The sequence below is a fragment of the Idiotropiscis lumnitzeri genome, chromosome 18 (genome assembly GCF_059441095.1).
Source record: "Idiotropiscis lumnitzeri isolate Australia: NSW breed Sydney's pygmy pipehorse chromosome 18, RoL_Ilum_1.0, whole genome shotgun sequence".
NCBI classification, from domain to species: Eukaryota; Metazoa; Chordata; class Actinopteri; order Syngnathiformes; family Syngnathidae; genus Idiotropiscis; species Idiotropiscis lumnitzeri.
The window spans coordinates 9,186,675-9,207,091 of NC_142408.1; the positions used below are offsets into that span (position 1 = coordinate 9,186,675).

The 20,417-nt window shown below is 40.3% G+C and overlaps 1 protein-coding gene across 1 annotated transcript in view; it reads right to left on the reverse strand.

Annotated features, from left to right (window-relative positions):
* LOC148319415 (uncharacterized) overlaps positions 1–20,417 on the reverse strand; it is a 113,521-nt gene that overhangs the window by 89,705 nt on the left and 3,399 nt on the right. Inside the window, exons 2-4 of the mRNA XM_088280669.1 lie at positions 18,535–18,773; positions 17,975–18,009; positions 17,746–17,835 (exon numbers count right to left, since the gene is read on the reverse strand). Of these exons, the coding sequence (XP_088136795.1) occupies positions 17,746–17,835; positions 17,975–18,009; positions 18,535–18,650 (241 nt within the window). The 5' untranslated portion in view covers positions 18,651–18,773. The remainder of the gene's footprint in view (positions 1–17,745; positions 17,836–17,974; positions 18,010–18,534; positions 18,774–20,417) is intronic.

A 20,417-nucleotide genomic window follows, 5' to 3' on the forward strand; every position in this document is an offset into this window, starting at 1 on the left:
GGAATATAAATTGACTGTGTGTGTGTGTGTATGTGTGTCTGTATTTCCGGAGCTAAAAATCACATTTCCAGACGGTACCACTATATCCTCATTTCATGGCACAAATGCAAAGAATCCTTTCAAGCCCAAATCATTGGGCCAAGCCAGACCCCAAAATGGCAACAGTACCACTTTTCCCAGTCGACAATATTTGGCAAATTGTTCAACGCCATGGCTATCGGCCAACACTGATTCCAGATGGCGCATCTTTGAGCAGGCTTCAGCAAATACAACCGGTAAAGTTCTAAATCCACACCAAGATTTGTTGGATGGACTTGAATTCTGGCTTAAAATTCCACTTTTCCCCGAAGCTAATTTTTCAGGTCAGCGACGGTTTCAAAATCTTCCTTAAGGAACACGATTGACACAAGCTCATTTCCAGACTGAAAGTTCCCAAAAGTGGCAAAGGTGTCAATTAACTAACCTCTGAGCTGCCAGAGCCCCGTTTCGAGAATGACATCCTCACGAGCGCATCCGTCAGGACCCAAAAATAGCAAAATCCTTCCTTAGGTCCACAGCTAACGCAAAATTGCAACTCTGGAACTGCATCCGATTTGCCAAGGAGGGTTGTGAAATCTTTTTAAATGCAAATCATGAACCCTGAAAATGTTTTAAGTTCACCGTTGTTGTAAATTGTCTTCTGGACAATGTTAGCAAAGCATAGCATAGCATAGCATAGCATAGCATAGCATAGCATAGCATAGCATAGCATAGCATAGCATGGGCCAATTTTGGCAAGTAGAAAATAGTCCAATGCTAAAGTCCACAATTCAAACATTGTCGAGATGAAAAAAATGGAAATCACCTTATTCTCAGTCTTTCTTACAAAATTAAAGGGTAAAAAAGAAAAAAATGAAGGTAGCCTTGGTACAATGCTCAAGCCTGTTGTCTTGCGCTCTACTGCTACAGACCAAAGGTTTTCCTCAAGGATTCGATTATTGTTTCTTCCACTTCATTTGAGTCTCTCTGCTGTGCCCTCTGGCAAACTGTCGTGAATGGATTCTCTTTGTCATTCTCCCACAGAGCTGGAAATAGTGATTCGTTATTTGGACCATTGTTGTTCAATGCACAGTCTCCCCAAATTGAGGGAATCTAGCAGACAATTTGTCATTTGCAGCGCTTTTAGTTTTAGTTTCCTTTGGGACTGTCTGCTCCAAGCCGACAGCTGTTACACATCCGAATCCCCAAGTAATTGTCTTAAAGTTGACAAATATTACAAAATTTAGCTTTGACTGACACTGCCAGCGAATATCACCAAAACCGAGCATTGGATGTATTTATTTTGAAACCATTCATATAAAAAATTGTGTACATATGATGAATTTCTGTGATTCATTTTTGGATATTTTATTCAGTATGTCAATCACGCAAATCATGACACACTGATTAGATCAATTAGAGACTAAATGAGCAATATGGAGAGTAAAGAATGGAAAAAAACACTTTCATCCTCTTCTCCGCTCTCTTTCAGACACTTGAGACTGTTTTTTTTTTTCTTGCACGTTTGGAGGCATCATCAAGGAGGTCAAACTATTGTGTCGTAAGTGTCGGTGTGACTTTTTAAAATCAATGCACTTGTGCTGCCGCAGAAGGCAAAACAATGGACGCCATCCCTCACTCAGTCTAACATTACTCGCTCAAACTAATAGTCGCAAATTGTCAGCAGTATCCACAAGAGAGGCTTTTTTTCCACATTTGGGTAATTTTGTCCCATTTTAAAGTGTAGGCAGCAACACTCATTTAGATGAGAAGCCAAGACTTAGACATCATTTCCATGATCATGACATACTTTATGATAAGTCTACCTTGTACACTCAGCCCAAATTCGCCAGTCAGGAAAATTATTTTAAAACAGTTGAATACTTGTTATTGCTTTTATTTATTTAGGTATCAACAAGGAACCTATCAGTTTTTTTTTCCTTTTTTTTTTTGGACTTGCAAATGTGGGTGGACGTGGCGTAGCCTACATGAAGAAAAAAAAATATGCAAGCACCCAAGAGATGCGACCTCCACGCAACTTTACAAAGTCAAACCCTCAAGACTCTCTTGCGGTCGTGCTACCCACATGTCAACCGTGGTTAGAAATATCTTAAAGCTATTATTCCTTATAGACACAGGAGGACTTGCTGATTCTCATAAAACTACGCATGAAGCTGTGTTTCGTCCCCGCCGTCCGTCGCCAATTTTCAACTTCCTTTTAATTAACATGTGCGTCTTGCATCAATGTTGCAATGCTGTCTTGTTTAAAGGGAGCAACGACAGTGCTGACAACTGGGCTAATTAGCCGGTTTGGAAAATTAGTCACGAACAAGACTCATGGTGCCATTTTGTGCTTCAGCACTGCTTCAGCATGTCAAGAGAAGATGACAGGAATGCTTTGCATGAAATTAACACTGGATTTTACATTTGCAAATACATGTGTAGGAAATTATAGCTTTGATCGGTTGTGACTTGTGCCTTAAAAAACACAGACACCAGCATATCTATGTGGATTTTGATGATAGTAAAAGAGATTAAATGGAATATATTTTGAAATATTTTCAATGGCTTGTATAGACATGCATGCAAAATGTTACAACTATTACATGAAAATGAGTCAATTGTAAGTATAACGCATTATAAAACTTTCATAACTGCAAAGTAGAAACTTTGTTCACTACATTTATTATTGAGGATGTTAATTAAATCAGGGCGATATTGGTGATAAGCCTGAATTATAACTCGTTTTACGTCATGTCTGGGGCACTGACATAAAACAATAACGTCACTGAATGAAACCGGTATTAGATTGTATTTAGGGTAACCTTCTAACCTTATGCAACGCTAATTCATTATTTCAATCGACAATGATAATAGGGGGAAAATTGTTCATCACAAAAATCTCATGCAATTAAATGATATAATTTAGAAGCCATTTTTGTCGCCATGATGTGGAAAGATGACCCAGTGGCTAATTATAGGCCAGAGGGTAATGCTAGCTAATGACAGTTCCAGCCCACTAAAATGAAACGCTGGAAAGGAACGGTGACGGCTGTTCTCATTGAAATGTATGTACTTGGAGTTCAGTGCCAAAATGATCCTTCAAAATCAACAACAGCTTGTTTAAGATTACTCACGTGACCGAATCATGTGTGAAGCGGCGAAAACAGGGCAAGCTAATGAGTTTCGTGCTGCGAATCCTAAGAGTAACTATAGAGTTGTGGTAGGCTGGCAAAATTTCACTGAATACACACACAATTAGCATCCTACACTTTCCGTATAGCTTGAGGCCATCTCCATCATCATACACCCGCTTCGCCTCAATCGGCCTCATTTTCGCTCTTGAACAGCCTGTCGGTTCCGCGAAGAGACGTTTCATTAACGAACCTGTGTCTTAATCCAATAATCATATTCAGTCGGACCTAAATAAAGTAAATCTCTTTAACCACAATATATATATATATATATATATATATATTTTTTTTTTTTTTTTTTTTTTTGGGGAGGATAAGATGTGCATTTTATTCAGTTCAGAAATGTAGACCAGAGACACGATGAAACTACAAGACAACTTGCATGACTACTTTTGGGTCAACATCCAAAAATAGGGATGGATGCCCTTAACCTTGCAGCAACTGCGTCTGGCCTTCCATGTTTGAGAACGCTTGAAGTTACCGTGGGGATGACATCGTTCTTCAGCCAGCTCTATTCTCCTGCAATCGGGCTGAGCACAGGGGGAGCTTGGAGGCTATTCTCTGTGCACAATGCAACGCCCCTGTTAGTCTATTTACTCTCGCCTCCATCCCATGCAGCCACCCAATGCTGTAGTAATGACTCAATTTCCCCCCCTGCAATGCAATGGCTGCCCTTTAGGAATCAATAAAGTTAATCTTATGTTGCCTTACTTTATCTTGCTTTGGATCGCACACTCATTAAGATATGCCACTTTCGCCATATGGGGCCTAAAGGCAAGTTGTCCGGTTCTCTTAAAAAAATAAATAAATAAATAAAAATCTCACAGGCTTAGCTTTATCTGGCGACAGGGAGTTGAGATGTTGCTTAGCTGTTCATGTTAGATATGTAACATGCAATTTATAATATTTTCACAGAGCAAGATATTGCAATAATTCCATTGCTCACAACTACGCCACTACTATCAAGCCATTTATTGCCATAATTCTAATAATAAAACAAAAATACTGTTTTTGCACCTTTGGTGCCACATAAAAGATTTAAGACTGAGTGATTTTGCATAAAACTTTAATGACCTACATTATTCGGCAATAAAAGATCCTTACGAAGTAATCCCAGCAAATATTTCTTTTCATGCCCAATACGAAGTATATCTTACAGTTCCTGGGCTGCCGCCACAAAAGATATATTACAAATTGTATTGATCTATTCACTAGTCTACCCCACACATTCCTGCAAGGTTTCTTCCGAGATCAGCTCCATCTCGATTTGATCCACATCTTCAAAACAGGTCCCCCTTGATGACTCCTTGAGCTTGCTCAGGGCATTATGAGCAGACACGTTGTCAATCTGAAGCCTAACATGACTTGTCATGCCACAACTCTCGCCTCTTCTCATGCACTGAATGTAAGCAAACGCCGCAAGATCTCTTGGTGAGATGTTCCCGGTTGATCATCTGGCCCCTGACAATGCTCCTCACGTCGAAGAATGCAATCAACAAGACTTGAGACTACCACTGAAATTTCTGGTGCTTGCTCGCGACCCGCCAGGTCAGCACGTCATTATCAAGTCCCTTGGTGCATATGTCAGTTAACGTACAGGTTCGTGCCTGGAGCCCGTAAAATTCGGAATTGTTCCACCCCCTCAATGACATTTCAGGTTAGAAGTTCACATAACGATGCGTTATTTCACCAAACACGCCTTCATATACCGGAGGAGTAAGGCTGCAATATAGCATGACCTTGTACGATAGCACAGGTCTTCAATCCTGTCCCTGGAGGGCTGCTGTTCTACTTGTTCTTCATCTCTCCCTCAGCAAGACACCTCATTGAAACGGTCAGGATCATCATCGTCCCGCTTCTGCAGACCTTGCTCATTATGTGATCATTTCAATCAGGTGTGTTGCAGCAGGGAGAAATGGAAAACAGGCCAGACAGCGGATCTTGAGGAACAGGATTGAAGACCATCGTACTACAGCATTGCCGTACCACGTTTTTTTTTTTCCAGTCTTTATTTGTTCAGTTCTAGATTCAACATGCTTGCTCTAATTAGCCCTACAATAACATGACAAGAAGGTTCATTTAAAATACAGTTCATGGAGGCTATGCCTTATTTTACGCCGTGTTAAAGACATTAAGCAAAGTGTCAGTTTTTGGGTCACCACTTTCTCATTTCTTTAGCTTTTAATTGTACAATTCTTTCCAGTCACTGTCCTCATACATTATTGTTACATTGTCATATTTCCTTGGCTGATCCATCACAGTAATATGTCAAGAAGGCTAATTAACCTCACACGAAATGCGTGCACGTGTCAAGCTATCAGCATGATTACGATATTTTGGGTTGTAGCACAGCACAGAGGCGCTTCACTTGGGTCAGCGGAACTTTGCCCCGCTGTCTTTGTTCTGAGCAGAGCAGCCGAATTTTTCCAACCTCCGGCCTTAGAGGCTGCCTACTTCATTTGCCTTGTTAGCTGACAAGAGGCTACTGGCCTGGAGCTTTAACGGCCTTAATGAGGAGAAGGCCTTGTTAGCCCTGTGCGGATGGTAAGACACAAGTCCAGGCTACTTGTAGTCATAATTAGCCTTTGGTACTTTGTTTGATACCACAATCATTTTGTGTGAGGGGGTGAAATGCAACTTTAAAAGCGACAGCGTCGCACAGCTTGACACATCGTCATCTTCCATACAATTGCACAGCATTTGTGCAGCATCCCTCCAACAGCAACGCTAATTACCACACTGAAGCCGTACATAGAACAGATGCCAACAAGAGTCATAAAAGAAAACTACTTAAAAAGTCATCTAAATGGAGCGTAATTACACTCTAAGAAAAATAAGCAGCACTGGATATCGGCAAGGTAAAGCCGTTTTATTTCTATAGCACATTTCATACACAAGGTAACTCAATTTGTTTGTCACAAGCCAAGACAGAGCACCAAGAGGCATTTAAAATCACAGCAGTTAACAGCATTCAAAAGCAAAGCGGAGAAAATGGAAGGCAGCTTTAAAAAATGACGACAATGTCCATTGACAACATTTAAACACATTAACAGGGAACTTTATAAACATTTAAAAGGAAAGGAAATAAATCAAACTGTGTTCCTAAAATATTGAAAAGAAAAATAAGGAAATGGTTGAAAGGACCTTAATCAAAGGTAGGAGGGAAAAAAAAATGTTTTTTTAAGCTGTATTTAAAAGCATTTATTTGTTTGCAGCATAACAGCTAAATGCAGCTTCACCATGTTTCGTTTGAACTCTGGGCTGCACTAACTGACCCAAGTCTGTAGGATAGGATTTAACCTTATCCTTATTCGTAAACATTAAAATGTAATAATTTTTTTTTTTTTAAATTCATTCAAATCATGCTCGCGAGACTGTGAAAATATATATAGCTCAATTTAGAACCTCATATGCCCGCCCCCCAGTTTCCATTGCCATAAATTGTGACGTGTTTAATCGCCTTGGGAGTCTCGTGGTAGGCCGAAACATGGATGTCAGTCACTTTAAAATTAAGCCATCATGTGACCATTTCCAATTTTGTATTAGCTACGTATAGATGAAATTGTGTCAAACTGGATTGAGCTTTTAAGATGACGCAAATAGCAGCGCTTGGAAGATAAAGTGGCCATCTAGTAATTGGCTGACAAAGTTGAAGCACCCTTGAGCAAGACATCAAACCCGAGTCGCTCCAGATGAGCAGGTTGGTTCCACTAAAAGAGTGTGAACGAGGGCACCAGGCGAGATTGCAAAGAGCGACAAGTGTCATTAGTGTTGGAAAGGGGCTCTAGAAATGTGGCCCATTCAGTCAGCTACTTTGTTGGACCTGATGTGCAAATGTCTGCTTGACTTGTTTTTGGAGTGAGAAAGATAGAAAATTCCCAGCACGTTGTGTGTGTGAAGGAAGCTTGGAGGCTTCAGACAACGTGTGGTTGGTGCGCCTATCATCAATAGCACAGAGGGAACCCGCGTTTGGCTTTCTTTCAGAACTCAGAGATAATTGACTGCCATGGATTTATCTCTTTCAAAGTTGCAATAGCAAATTGATATTCAAAGATTGCAGTCAACTCTTGCCAATTCTCAATTTGCCGATAGCAATTTTTCCAGAGGAACTGACTGTACTTTAGGTATATTTTGAGTTGAAGATATGAATATATGTAAGTAAACATTTTTAGTGGTGTCTACTTTTATCAACTTTTTTTTTTTTTTTTTTTTACAATTCACGACGGATCTTGGGCCCCAACACAAAACGCGAGCGTTGACTGCAGTTGAGGCAATTGCCTGATTTATTGGCAAGGCCGCCTAGTGATGCTCAAATGAGGACCCAAAAGTTTCTTCACAAAAATATGTTCTATGCACCTCAACGAGGCTAAAAATGGCAATCTGATTAAAATTGCATTTTGGACCATGAGTTAAACTGCAAAATCCAACCGCTTTTAGCCATCTCATGGGGGGGCCGTTTTGTCGCTTTCTGTCGACTGAAAATGACATCACAGCTCACCTGTTTCCTGAAGATCAGCCATGATTGGTTCTTACAAAAATCCTAAGCAAAAAAATCCTGAGCAACTATGATGTTATTTTCAGTCAACAGCTAGGGACAAAATGGCCAACCCGGGACACGGATAAAAACAGATTTTGCTGCATTGAACATATGAATGTATAGAAAAGGTTGGGGTTGACCTTTCTTTGAAATGAAAAGTGTCGTTTCTCATGGCATGTCATATTGGAATCAACTTACCAAAATGACATTTTCCTGTAGCGCAAATTGGACATCTGCAACAAATTAAATAATTAAAAAAAAAAAATTCTCATGATATTTTTTTCCTCAAATATTACCTCATCCATTAATTTGCTACAACGCTTGTCTTCATTTGGGTCACGTGAATTAGACACTATCCCCGTTGATGTTGGGCAAGCGGACAAACCCACTACTTGATCCTAACCAATCACAGGTCACACATCAGAACTTCAGTTGTGTAAAAATCATCGTTGAACGTTGTTTTCATACATCTTTTTCTTTTCTTTACTCCATTACAGTCTACCGTATGTAAATCCATTTCATATTTTTGTCTTTTGTCTTTGTTGCTATTCTGGTGATTAAAGCTGCCCCGAAACCTCTCCGAGTCATTTTCATTTCTATTTCGCTGTCATCCAAGATAAGGTATATACCGGCACTTGAGATGCAGTGGAATATCACCCTCCTTAAAATGCCTGTCATCATTTCAAGGCGACGGCAATAAATCATGGCGTAAAAATAGGCAGTAATGGGCTCCCTATGGTAATCATAGGGTGAACCTTTCCTGTAAATAAGCTTATAAATCCTTCATATTTAGGAGAGGGGATATAAGCAATCAAATCCTCTTCCCACTCCATCAGAGATTTGCAAATTGACTTTTTCATTTGACATTGCCAACACCTAGCGTTTCCAGAGAATAACGTCTTATTTGTGCAAAGAGAAACATTGTATTATTCCCCCCGGTTTAAGCCGTTTACAGATGGAGGAGGATCCTAAAGTTATTGTGTTGTTGTTGACAGTTTACAGCTTGGAAAACTGAAACAACAGGAGCTGTCTTTAGTTGTCTGCAAGCATGTTGCTCGGTAAAATTGTTCAAGAGTAAAACGCAGATGCTATCGGAGGATATAGTGCTGTTTCTGAACCACCGTTGAGCATCTGCGGAGTAGAAAAAAATATCCGAAGTCATTTTTTTTTTTTTTTTTGTATTTTTAGGTGAGAGTTGTTATCCAATCCGAATTCAGCTAGCTTGTGTTGCCAGGCAGATTTCATAATACCAGCAGCATGTTCTTTTTCTCCGTGCCTTCAGATTCTTCCTTGCGGGCATCTGTGCTGAGTTTCAACGGCCTCTCACAGTTAATAGACAGTCAGATCACGAAGTGGTTACAGTGAGCCTTCTCACAGGCTTTACGTTGCACAAGTAGTATTTTGTGAATCTTTTTAGTGTATAACATGCGCATCAACATGATAGTTTGTAAATTATCGCAAAAATTTGCTATTTTGCGGGAGACGTGCCGCACATACAAGTTTTGAATGCAACACGCTGCAGAGTTTAAGAAAAGCCACTCGCCCCTCTGCGTATAGGAATGGGCGAGAGTTATATTAGCCAAGTGAAATTTTCACACTGTACAATAAATGTGTGACGGCGTGTCGGCTATTGTAGCCAACCGTATCCTTCAGTGACAACGCATCTATTCACACAATGGATGGAATTTAAAACGGAAGCCGCTGCTTCTGACTCCGGGGCTTACAGAACATCTCCAGCAGCAAAACAGGACTAAGACGACGACAATGGTGAGCAAGGATAATGTTACACAGCCGTGGGCGTTTCAACAGGAATTGGTCTCATACGTTGGGAGTTTCTTCATGGAGGGTGACGTGCAGATAATACACACAGATCTTCAACTACATCACTAAGGTAAACTAAATAAAAACTCTAAGCATGGGCAAACTACAGCCCGGGGGCACATGCGGCCCAATGAACGTTTTAATCAGGCCCGCGGAACATGAAAAAAAAATTCAATGAATAAACCTTGTTAATGTTGTATTTTCTAAATACTGCTGTTTTTCAAAGACATATATATTGTTGAAATGGTTTTGTTCACTTTCATTTAAAATTAAATGTATTTTTTTCTCAGATGAGGTGAGGTTACCAAAACACTTCATCCTTCTGCTCCTGGTCCGGCCCCTCTGTCAAATTTTAGAACCCATTGCGAACCGCCAATCAAAAGTTTGCCTACCCCTGCTCTAAGCAATCCCTCCATGCATGTACTTGAATATATATATATTTTTTTTCAATGCAGCAACTCAACTCACCCGGCAATGCAAGGCGTGATTATGTCAATTTGCTTAATTATAATATTTACAAAAATGTAAGGTTAATTATACACAAAGTTTGATTTTTTTTTAAATATTTTTTTCTATCTTCGGTCCATTTCCTGAGCTATCCACCAAGTGCAGTAATTGATAAAAAAAAAAGAAAAACGCCATTAATATTTTCACAGCTAATTAAAAAGCAATTTGCCATCTGCCGATGAAACACATCTTGGAACACATGCTGACAATAGCACCCTGATACCCAACACCCCAAACTTCCCCCCCCCCCCCCCCCCCCCCCACCCCAGCACCACCAAAACGCACACAAACACTCTCAGCCAAATACAGTTCCTTCCACGGCTTGAAACTAAGTTTTTCTCATTTGTTGTTTTTTTTTTTTTTTTTTTGAAGGTGAGGGCTATACGTGTACAGTCAAAACTTTCATTGTAGAATTAGAAGGTAACAGTGCTGATATGTGTGCGTGTGTGCGTGAGACAGGTCGCTCCATCTGTTCTCACCGAATCAGGCCACAGTCCTTGTACATGTTTTTAAACCTCTCCCTCTGTTCACTCACCTGTGACCGAGCCATCTGAATTCTGTATTTAGCACAAACAACAAAAGCACGTCCTCCCGGCACATTTCTTAACTTGATCGAATTAAGGATCATTGTTATTGTTTCTCCTGCTGTTTAATAAGACTAGCGGTGAGCAGGAGCTGCAGAAGATCATCAACACTTGCCTTTCAGTGGCACCTTTTGCTATTTAAAAGCATTAGGAAGATAGTCTTCATACTGAGCACGGGGCGGGGCGTTAAAGCTTAACTCATTCACGACCAGCCTAGTAAAAAAAATGGATTTTGACGTATTTATCCGTCAATGGTATTGAATGAGTTAATAGATGGTATTTGATAGTTGAAAAAGTGGAAGGTGATCACCAAGTTTAGTTGCAGTTCCTGCCGACCTCCTGCACAGACTCAGGTGAGTCAGTCATGCAGATCGCGCGCCTCTGGAGTGCTGAATTTAAAGCGAACGAGGGGAGCTGCTTACATTGGCGGAATCAAGTCGGCTACGTTTGCTCCCACAACGGCAAAAACGGCCATTTCTAATTGCGCGAAAAGAAAGAAAACTCCATCCATGCGCAAAGTTAAATTGTGCTTTGCGCTAGACTTGCGCTGGGCAACGAAAATTGCTGTGAAGCCGATGGAAACCGCTACGCTGCCTTCATAAAATGTATTTGTTTTACCTCATTCGTATGTCATCAATTTCCCTTAAATTAACATGAAACCAAAACTTTTCATCCACTAATGTCAAATTACGACAGTAATCCACAAATTTCTCTTGCTTTACTATTTTAGCCTGAATCTTGTTTCTTTGACTTTTTTTTAATCATCATTCCTCTCTTCTCTCCGCAGATGTCCTCTGCCCCCCCGGCTGACAATTAATCTTTTCTGGTGCTAATTCGTCACGAGTTCCATTTATTGACTGCTCATAGTAAAGATCAATAATAAGTTGTTTATTTAAAGTTTGACGATTAGTGGTCGCCACCTTCTTTTTTAACCGGAGTGTGTGCATGTCTGGATCCAAATTCTACTTATCAGTAAATGCGGTACAATTTTTTTAAGAAAGGAGACAGTTGATCATTTTAAAACCCAAACTATTAACTTGCTTTTTCCCACCAAAGTGCACATGAGTTCATCATCATATAGAAAAAGCTGACAGGAATCAACTTGACATTGGTGGCATTGCCTCACAAAGCCGGTGTTTTACTAATATTTCCTGCAACGCGCATTATTATTCAAGGGATGAACTTGTTTATAACAGTAGGCAGGAAAAAGTTATGCATTTGTATGCATAGAGAATATCGTCTCCTGGCTGTGGTCCAGGAAAAGTCTGTTGACATTCGTCTCTGATATCCCATGACTAATATTGTCCCGAAGATCACGCAAATAAGTGAACATTGTGATTATCGTTGCTGTAAATAAGACAGTCCCGATGGAGAGAGAACGCTAACACAAGCCTCTCCATCGCTTCTCTAAAATGGTAAATTTTAAATTCAACCAGCAGTCTGGGCCCTAAATTTGTAGTGAATTTCAGAAATCGAAACAGCTGTTTTGCGGGATGTTAGCAAATGACTGCATTTCAGTAACTAATCCTCCAAAGGTTGTGACATAAAGCTTGCCTATGCATGAATTAGTTGCAATTTCCCCAAATGGAAGTCAGCGCAGCTCGAGCTAGGACATGACCCGAGTTGCATGTAAAAGAGAGCCTTTTCCTTTCATTTGCAAAATCGTTTACTCAAATTGGCTGTTGGAAGTTTTCAACTTGTTGTCAATGTATATTTATTAGTTGTAGAAATGCTGAGAAAAACATTGCATTTTTTTTCCTCATACAATGTCCCACATGTTCGTCTGGGGGTACAAATGCTGCTATTTTTGCTCGTCTTTGAGGAGGTCTTGCGCATGCGACATCACACTGGGATTCATTATTTACAAATTCATTAGCCTCTTTTCAGCGTGTCCTTTGTGTAAAATGCTTTAAGATTAGTGACCGTTTAACACAATTACCTCAAAGTTTCAGATCTGTGGGAATAAACAATTATTCTCCGTGACCGATGATGTCCTTTGTTCGTGCGCCATTAATTCTCGGCGGTGCACAGGAGGTTGCAGTCTCCGTTCGCTTTATTTCCAAACTGAAATGGTGCCAAAACACAAGCTGGCAGGAAGGATGTGTAAAGGAGAGATAAACATGGGGGGGGGGGATATGTAGGTGTTTGCATTTCTTGACTCAATGACAATAATTCAAGGTTGTTTTCAAGCCCACTGTCTCATTTCTGCTCATTAAGAAGGAGTGCAGTGAGACATGGGAGGAGATTGTATTTATTGAAAGCAAATCAGTATTTAATGAACAAGCGGATGCTGTTTGGTGGTGTTGTTTCAAGGGGATAAACACTTAAATATGCCTTCTACGTTCCAAATTAGAACTCTTCTTAGGTCACGCATAACTGTAAATTTTGTTATTCGGATTTTGCAACCTCATTCAGTTGCAGCAGCACTTTGCTATATTCCAGATTTAAATTTCCCCAAACTAATAAAACAAGACCTGAATTAGAATTAGTATAACACAATGGTTTGGTTTGTTTTGAAAATTTGGAGCAAAGCTCTTAAATACATTTTATTTCATGTTGTGATTGTTTGTCAGATCAATGATAATGGACATATTTTTATAACGTAGATCTGCAGTTCATTGATTGAATCACAAGGTGTATAGATAATTGCTAGACCCAAAAAGTCAGCACCATGGACAGCTCATCTGTAACCGTTAGCAATAGTGTCAGTGCTTATGTTGCTTGCGTACAAACTTTACCAGATAATAAAATGAGTACAAAATATTTATTTGAAGAGGTGTTGTCATGACAATTTTATTATGTTATAGTAAATTACAAGTGCTATGTATTTGGAATTGTGTGACCATTTTTATAATGTACATTCCGTGCTGCTGTTCAGAAAGCGCTGGCCGTTTAGAGAAAATGTTTACCGTCTCGTTTGCTATAAAAACTGGAAATAGAGGCCCATTTTGGAAAACGAACGGTGGTAATTGTAGCCAAGTCAGCAACAGCTGGAGCATAAAAATAGATGGCACCCATATTTATAAAGTGACAAAACTATTTTAGACTGCTCACGTTCACTGGGGGCTTTATGGCTCCTGACAGCTTGGATTAACTTGCTATCACACAAGACATTACATTGATTTGAAGCAAAGTATAAAAATTGAACTAAAACACTGTACGTACCGTCCACCGAGTGGCCACAGTAGTCGGCAACAGCAACAAAAAAAAAATGAGGCCATTTCATCACCATTATCATTTTACCAGCAGTTCACTTATTTTTACACTTGTATGACAGATAAGATTAAAATGTTACTTTAAACATCACCGGACCAACTTTGACGTCTAAATGTTGAGGAACACGACATTTCCATGATTTCCCATGAAAAAAATAAATAAATTCACCCAAATTCAATGCTCATGAAACCTTTGGACAAGCACCAGTGTATGCACAACAGTTCGAGTGAAATGTGTGCGTAAAAGAGCGATGTGGCAGCCCATCACTCTGTCATCACCGGTCACTCCTTAACAAGCTTTGAGACCCTTTACAACCCAGCAGCTGTCATTTACGGTCACCCACTTAACAAGCCCACAACGGGCACGCCCACACACTGTCAATCTAAACACGCACAGCAAGCGAGCAATTTAACAACACACACACATTCACACAAACACGCGACTGCACGTACCTATGGTGGATGGGCTCATCCATTTATTTTAATCTGCATTTGACATCACACAGCAGTTAAGGGCTTTTCCCACTTGTCACATTGCACAACAGTAATTGGTTAAAGGACGCGAATGCCTTGTTACGCTCTAATTACACACGGCAGTAAGAAACTTCTCTGTCAGCTTTCCACCACATCTTTTCCTGGTCGCGCTTATTTCCTCGTCTCCCGCGGACTTTTTATTTTGTGGCTTGGCTCATTGTGAAGGCATGGATTGTCAGGACTTTTTGTCATAATATCATACACACGCTTTTTTTAATATGGGTGAATGGTATTCAACCCAATTTAAAGTGACAACAATTTAATGGGAGAAAATTATTTTCAAAATGGTGACAGGTGGAGTGCACTAACAATGTGACAACATGACCTTGCATTTTAGCTAGCTTTGGCACACATGGCCAATATACGCTCACCGACTGCCCAACGGGTGTATACGTGTCCCTACCGTCATGTGAAGAGTGGAATTTGGACGCGGAAGTTGGATTGGGCTGGATTCAGAAGAAAAAGACGAAAGTGTACTGACATTGTGTCACTGAGTTTTAACTTGAGCTGAAATACTGTAAGACACAGTTGTCTAACTCAAGGCCCGGGGGCCAGATCTGGCCTGCGACCTCGTTTTATGCGGCCCGCGAAGGGCAAATCAGGTGCGTCAACTTCCTGTTTCTAGCACATTTTCTTCACTTTTAACAACATTGAGATATGAATTATTCCCATTTGTTTGTTACCATTATTCCCTTTTTAAAATAAATTGAAGATTTTTGAAACAATTACTTCCTGGCTTCTGACTTCAAAACTGGCTTTCCATCAATTTATTGTGCGTATGCGATCATACATTTATATGGGTTCCCAGTCATAACGGCTCCCTGAGGGAAACCATAGGGATGATGTGGCCCGTCCACAAAATTAATTTGACACCCGTGCTTTAAGACATCAGGCCTGTATGACATATTCAAGGGACAGCGCATAAAAGGAGCATAGCAACGGCTACATAACGCTCCATCAAGGAACAACCATCTAGTCACAACACCTACTACATTACAATGATGGACCCGTTCCGTCATCATTACACACGAATCCACCTCCCTATCTTCTCTGTCCGCTTCTTTCCTTCTCGTGCACCCCTCTCGTCCAATTCGTTAGAGTATACTTGATATTCCGTGTATAATAATATCGTGTGGAGGTTAAGGCTTAACATTCATATTCCAACTTTGCATCTTTTCGGTCACTTCCGTTGTGGCTTTTGCCCCGGCACCGGTTGCCTATCTCTATACTATGATTGACTGGTGCTCAATAGGGATCGCTTTCATCTCGCCAGTGGCCCAATATGACAAGCGGTATTGAAAATAGATGGCTGGATGTTGTCAATTGTTCAGAACATAACACACAAAGGGAAGGGAATAGATTAGGTTTGTCCATATTGAAATGGCGCAACACAAAATGGCGAAGCATACAAAGGGTTGGGCATCTGTTGATAAGCAGCGCTCCTAAACAACTTTTTTTTTTATAGAATACTGCACACCTGCCACCATTTTAAGGGCTTCTGATGAACCCTGAATACATTTTTATGCGACTTTCCCTGACCCGAATTTGCTTCTAAGCAGAAACCTGAAGATTTGGTGCTCTAACTATTACTACTACTTGAGGAATTCCGGACAAAAAGTTCAACGTTTATTTAATCGGACCAAAACAAAATCTCCAACATATGTGGGGAAATGTGGTCAGGGGTGTGGAGCCTTTTATATTTACTTTGTCTATGAGACCATTTAAATTGCAGATGCCGTCCGTCCACGGTATTACTTTTAAATACTTCCCATTCAATGAATTCATTGCTGCTGAACTGGATGTTATAAGTTGCATATTTTGCGACCCTATGCAATCTAAAAGCAATCAAATGGACGCGGACTGAACAGCTGCGTGGGTGGGATGCACTGCGCTCCTCGTCTATGTTATGTATCCTCCAGTATATTTGCCTCCTTCAAGCCCTATCAAGACAGAGTGCACGTGTTTTGATGTGGGCTTTTAACGAACCCTCACAGTGGGATCGTAACACAGTCAGCTCGGAGCAGCGTAAACAGCCGCTGAAAAGGTTGAGCACTTTAAGGCTTGTCAGCTTACAGTCGGGAGCCGGGACCACAGACAGGGGCTTGTGGTTAACTCAACAGAAACCTCTGTTAGACGGCGAAATTGTTCAAATATCTCGCGCGCAGTGGCGCTTTTCACGCCGCGGCAAAAGAGAACAGGCGTCAAAAAAAAAGAAGACTATGCTGCGCATTTCCTTTTGTGCGAAACAATCTCGGAAGCCTGATAAATACACAATTATTATTATTATTACTTGACAAACCAACTTCAGGTTGGTCCCGCACACTGGCAAGCGGCTCTCACACCTCTGAAACGCCAAACCCTTTGTGGAAAAAAAAAAGAAAAGAAAAAAAATACCTCAGCAAGAAGGATCACCACATGTCCAATCCTGATTCTATGCAAATTTCACATACTTAAAGAGAGAACAGCAGAGGCAGAATGCCATTGCTCAGTGGCGCATGATGTTGAACACTTTAAGGGGGAAAAGTGGTTTATTCTGAGCTGCCTAATTGTACTCGAGGACAAAGGAAAACGTCAAAGCTGGCACGCCCTCGTTTACCACTGTGATTGAAGGCGGACGGATGTCGAGACGTCTGTATATTCGTCAGAAATGACATTTATCCTTGAAAAGATCCTTGGCGTATTGCACCCTTGGAAATAAAATCCTCAGCCTCCAAAGCCAGCATGCAGTTGGCTAATTTGTTAACACACAATAAGGCAACCGTGGCGACAGACTTAAGGAGGCTGAAGTTGCTCATGGCAAAAACAGAAAGTGAGCATCCATTATTTCGGACTTAAAAGACGGTAAAAGAATTCAGAATTTCTTTTCAAGGAATAAATGCTACAGCAAATTCCAAATTCATTTGATTGAGATTTTCAAGTGCTGAATGTGTGTAAACATGTCAAAATGGTTGAATTGAAATTCCTTTCAAATCTGGATTGCTTGAGTATTACGGCTTCCAATGCTGCATGCAAATAGACATTTTCTGTCTAATCGAATTCGGACAGAGATGATTTCTTAATTTAGCCAGGATAAGCGATAAAGATTGTTTGCGATGAACTGTATGTATTTCTTCTTTTTATGACTTCTTAAATCAACTCACATCTTGCAACAACTCCCATAAATGATATTACAAAATGTATACTTTTGAAAGGAGGAAATAAAATATAACAACGCTTTAATAAAGTCACTACTTTTTCATGGCGACTTTGATACGAGTGTTAATTGCACTTTAGGGGGAAATCATGGAACTTATTTGTTCATTTTTGCTCCCTACCTATCTAAAGTCCAGCCTCACCTTGTGCCAACGCGAGAATGTGCTTGCCAGGAGCTCTTCTACACTTTGCCTCCCTTTCCTCCATTGAAACGAAGAATGGAGGGCATCCAACTTTAGAAAAAAAAAAAAACAGCAACAAAAGAGAAGGGGAAAAAAACAGTTTGTGAGCAGGTTTGTCCTCTCTTGTCAAGAACAAGTTCTGGAAAACAAGTCTTCAAATAAAGAGGGGAAAAAAAGTTAACTAACGTACCGTAGCTGCCAACACTGTTGTTCAATTGTTGAATCCTGGCAGAACATTAAATGGGACATTGTCACAGGTATTTGTGGCAATACTTCCAATTATATTCGACATGTATTTTGGCAACGAGAAATCACTTTGTTGCATGTAAAATTAAGTTGTTCCCTGCACACTCATTTAAAGCGATGAACAACTCAATTAAAAACTATTTCCATTCATGTTTTCTTCCATTCTCATTGTAAGCGTTTATCTGAATGCATTGTAGTCGCTCGTGTTTTTTACTTGTTGCATATATAAGCTGACTTTCCGATCTACTGGTCATTGCTTCTGCCTTGACACCATTTGAACAGTTTGGACTCTTGCGGGACTTCAACGCCGTATTATATGCAAAAAAAAAATTAAAATTAAAATTCTGTCAGATTTTCTAAATAATATTCTAACAATGCGTTACATTAAAAATGAAAATGAGGAGCCTGATAAAGGTTCATTGATATTAATATCTCAGCCTAGACAGCTCAACCCGTGACATAAAGCACCTGGCCACCGTTGTTACCAAGCATTCTTCAACTCACCCGTCTGTCAGGTCGTTCCGCGGCTCTCCTGGCTTCCCGCTGGCTTCCTGTCTGGCAGACTTCTGGCTGCCAGGTTGGCTCCAACTGGTTCTCAACCTGGGCGCAGCTGCTGCCATGCCAGGTGGCTGTTAACTGGCTGTCTGTCAGCCGAGCCGTCGCCTCGCCGGCCGTGTGGCTTGATCCCGGCTCTTGGCGCGTTGTGGTTTGTTCTCATCTCGCCACGGCGGATACGGAGCCTGCTGGAAATTAAATCATCGTGTGACCTTGAATTGTATTTGTAGATAGATTGATAGAATGATAGATAGAGTGCTTTAAGTAGGAAAATATTAAGGCAGAGGGTCAATGTTTAGACGTTGACCAGTACTAGTAACTAATCACATTTTTAGCAGAGCTGCAGCAAATGAGTGCACTGAATGAGATTAGTCAGTCACCTTAATTGATTTAAATTATATTCTATTTCGGAATGTTCAGTTATTGAAGAGGAACGCGAGAAGGGGTAAAAGGCAGGCTTGAACAGGATTTTGGGGAAAAAAAAAAAAAAAAAAAACTCGCCTGTACAGTACTTTAAACGCTAAGAGCACACACCACACAAGCATCACCATCGGTTCGAAACAAATCTCAGCAGCACAAAGAGGTCAAAGCCTTTTAAATAACAGTCCAGCAGAGAACCAAACTAAATTTACATTTGGGAATTAAAAGTATAATCAGATTGTCCCCATGAAATTGTGTTTCGTCCAGTCCACGTCCTAGGCTGCTATGATAAATCACATTCTACGAGACAATAAAAGGGTGGAAAAAAAACGCAGACGGAGTGAGCTGGGAGATAACATCCACGAACAGTGGGGGATGGCTCAGGTTAACAAGTGTTGTTCAACACCTCTACAACAAACAGGATTAAAGACTGTTGTTGGATTTTTGCTGCACCCAGGAGACTCAAAGCCAGATTCCTAAAGGCCAAACGCGTTCAATCTTTCTTTATCTTGATCTGACCGTGATTGAATTTACCACTTGATACGTGCAATAAAAATTTGTTACGTGCGAGTAAATATCACGTGCTGTGTTTTGTACACATTTCTAACAGAGGTTAAGGACAACTCGGCCTCGATTCCAATATCAACAATTTCTCATCCGTTTTCTGACATACCTTGTATACATTGTGTAAAATTCTACTGTTTTGTATTTATGAATACAATTCCACTAAAAGACAAATTTGACTTAAATGTATCTAGCAAAATATTTGCATTGCTATTATCGGGTGGTTGTACATTTTCAATTTGCATGTTTCTGACTCACATGAAGAGTGTCATTTGAGTATTGGTTTACAAAAAAATGATCAAGGAATTTCCTCTGCATTGGTGGAACTATTCGTTTGGTGTGCACCGTGAGGCAGCGTGCAAGGACAACAGCGTCCCAGTGCAAGGTTGGCCATTGGACGTGCTAGCCTAGCAGCCAATCAGGAAGTAACTGGGAGGCTTTTCCCTCTGGTTGCGCTATTGTTACGAGCACTCTGAAATCGCTCCGGCAGCTTCTCCCTTATAGGGGGGCATCTTCTGAGGTGACTGTTTTTTTTTTTTTTTTTCATCTTTAACACAATCAAATGCGCATATTCATTATTCCGGTACCGCACAGCTCCTGGACCCAAGAATGAACTTTCTGCTGTGATTTGTGTCTGCACGTTGCCATGAATTAAAGTGAAACTTTCAGGCACAGCAGAGTCATGTCTTGCCTTTAAAAAAAAAAAAAAAAAAAAAATATATATATCTGCATTTGCATAGATACTGCTCTGCATGTCAAGATTCAACATTAATTATTGGAGATTTCATATTTTTAGAAAAATAATTCATTTTTATTACAGCTTTTTAACGTATGTATGTAGTTGAATT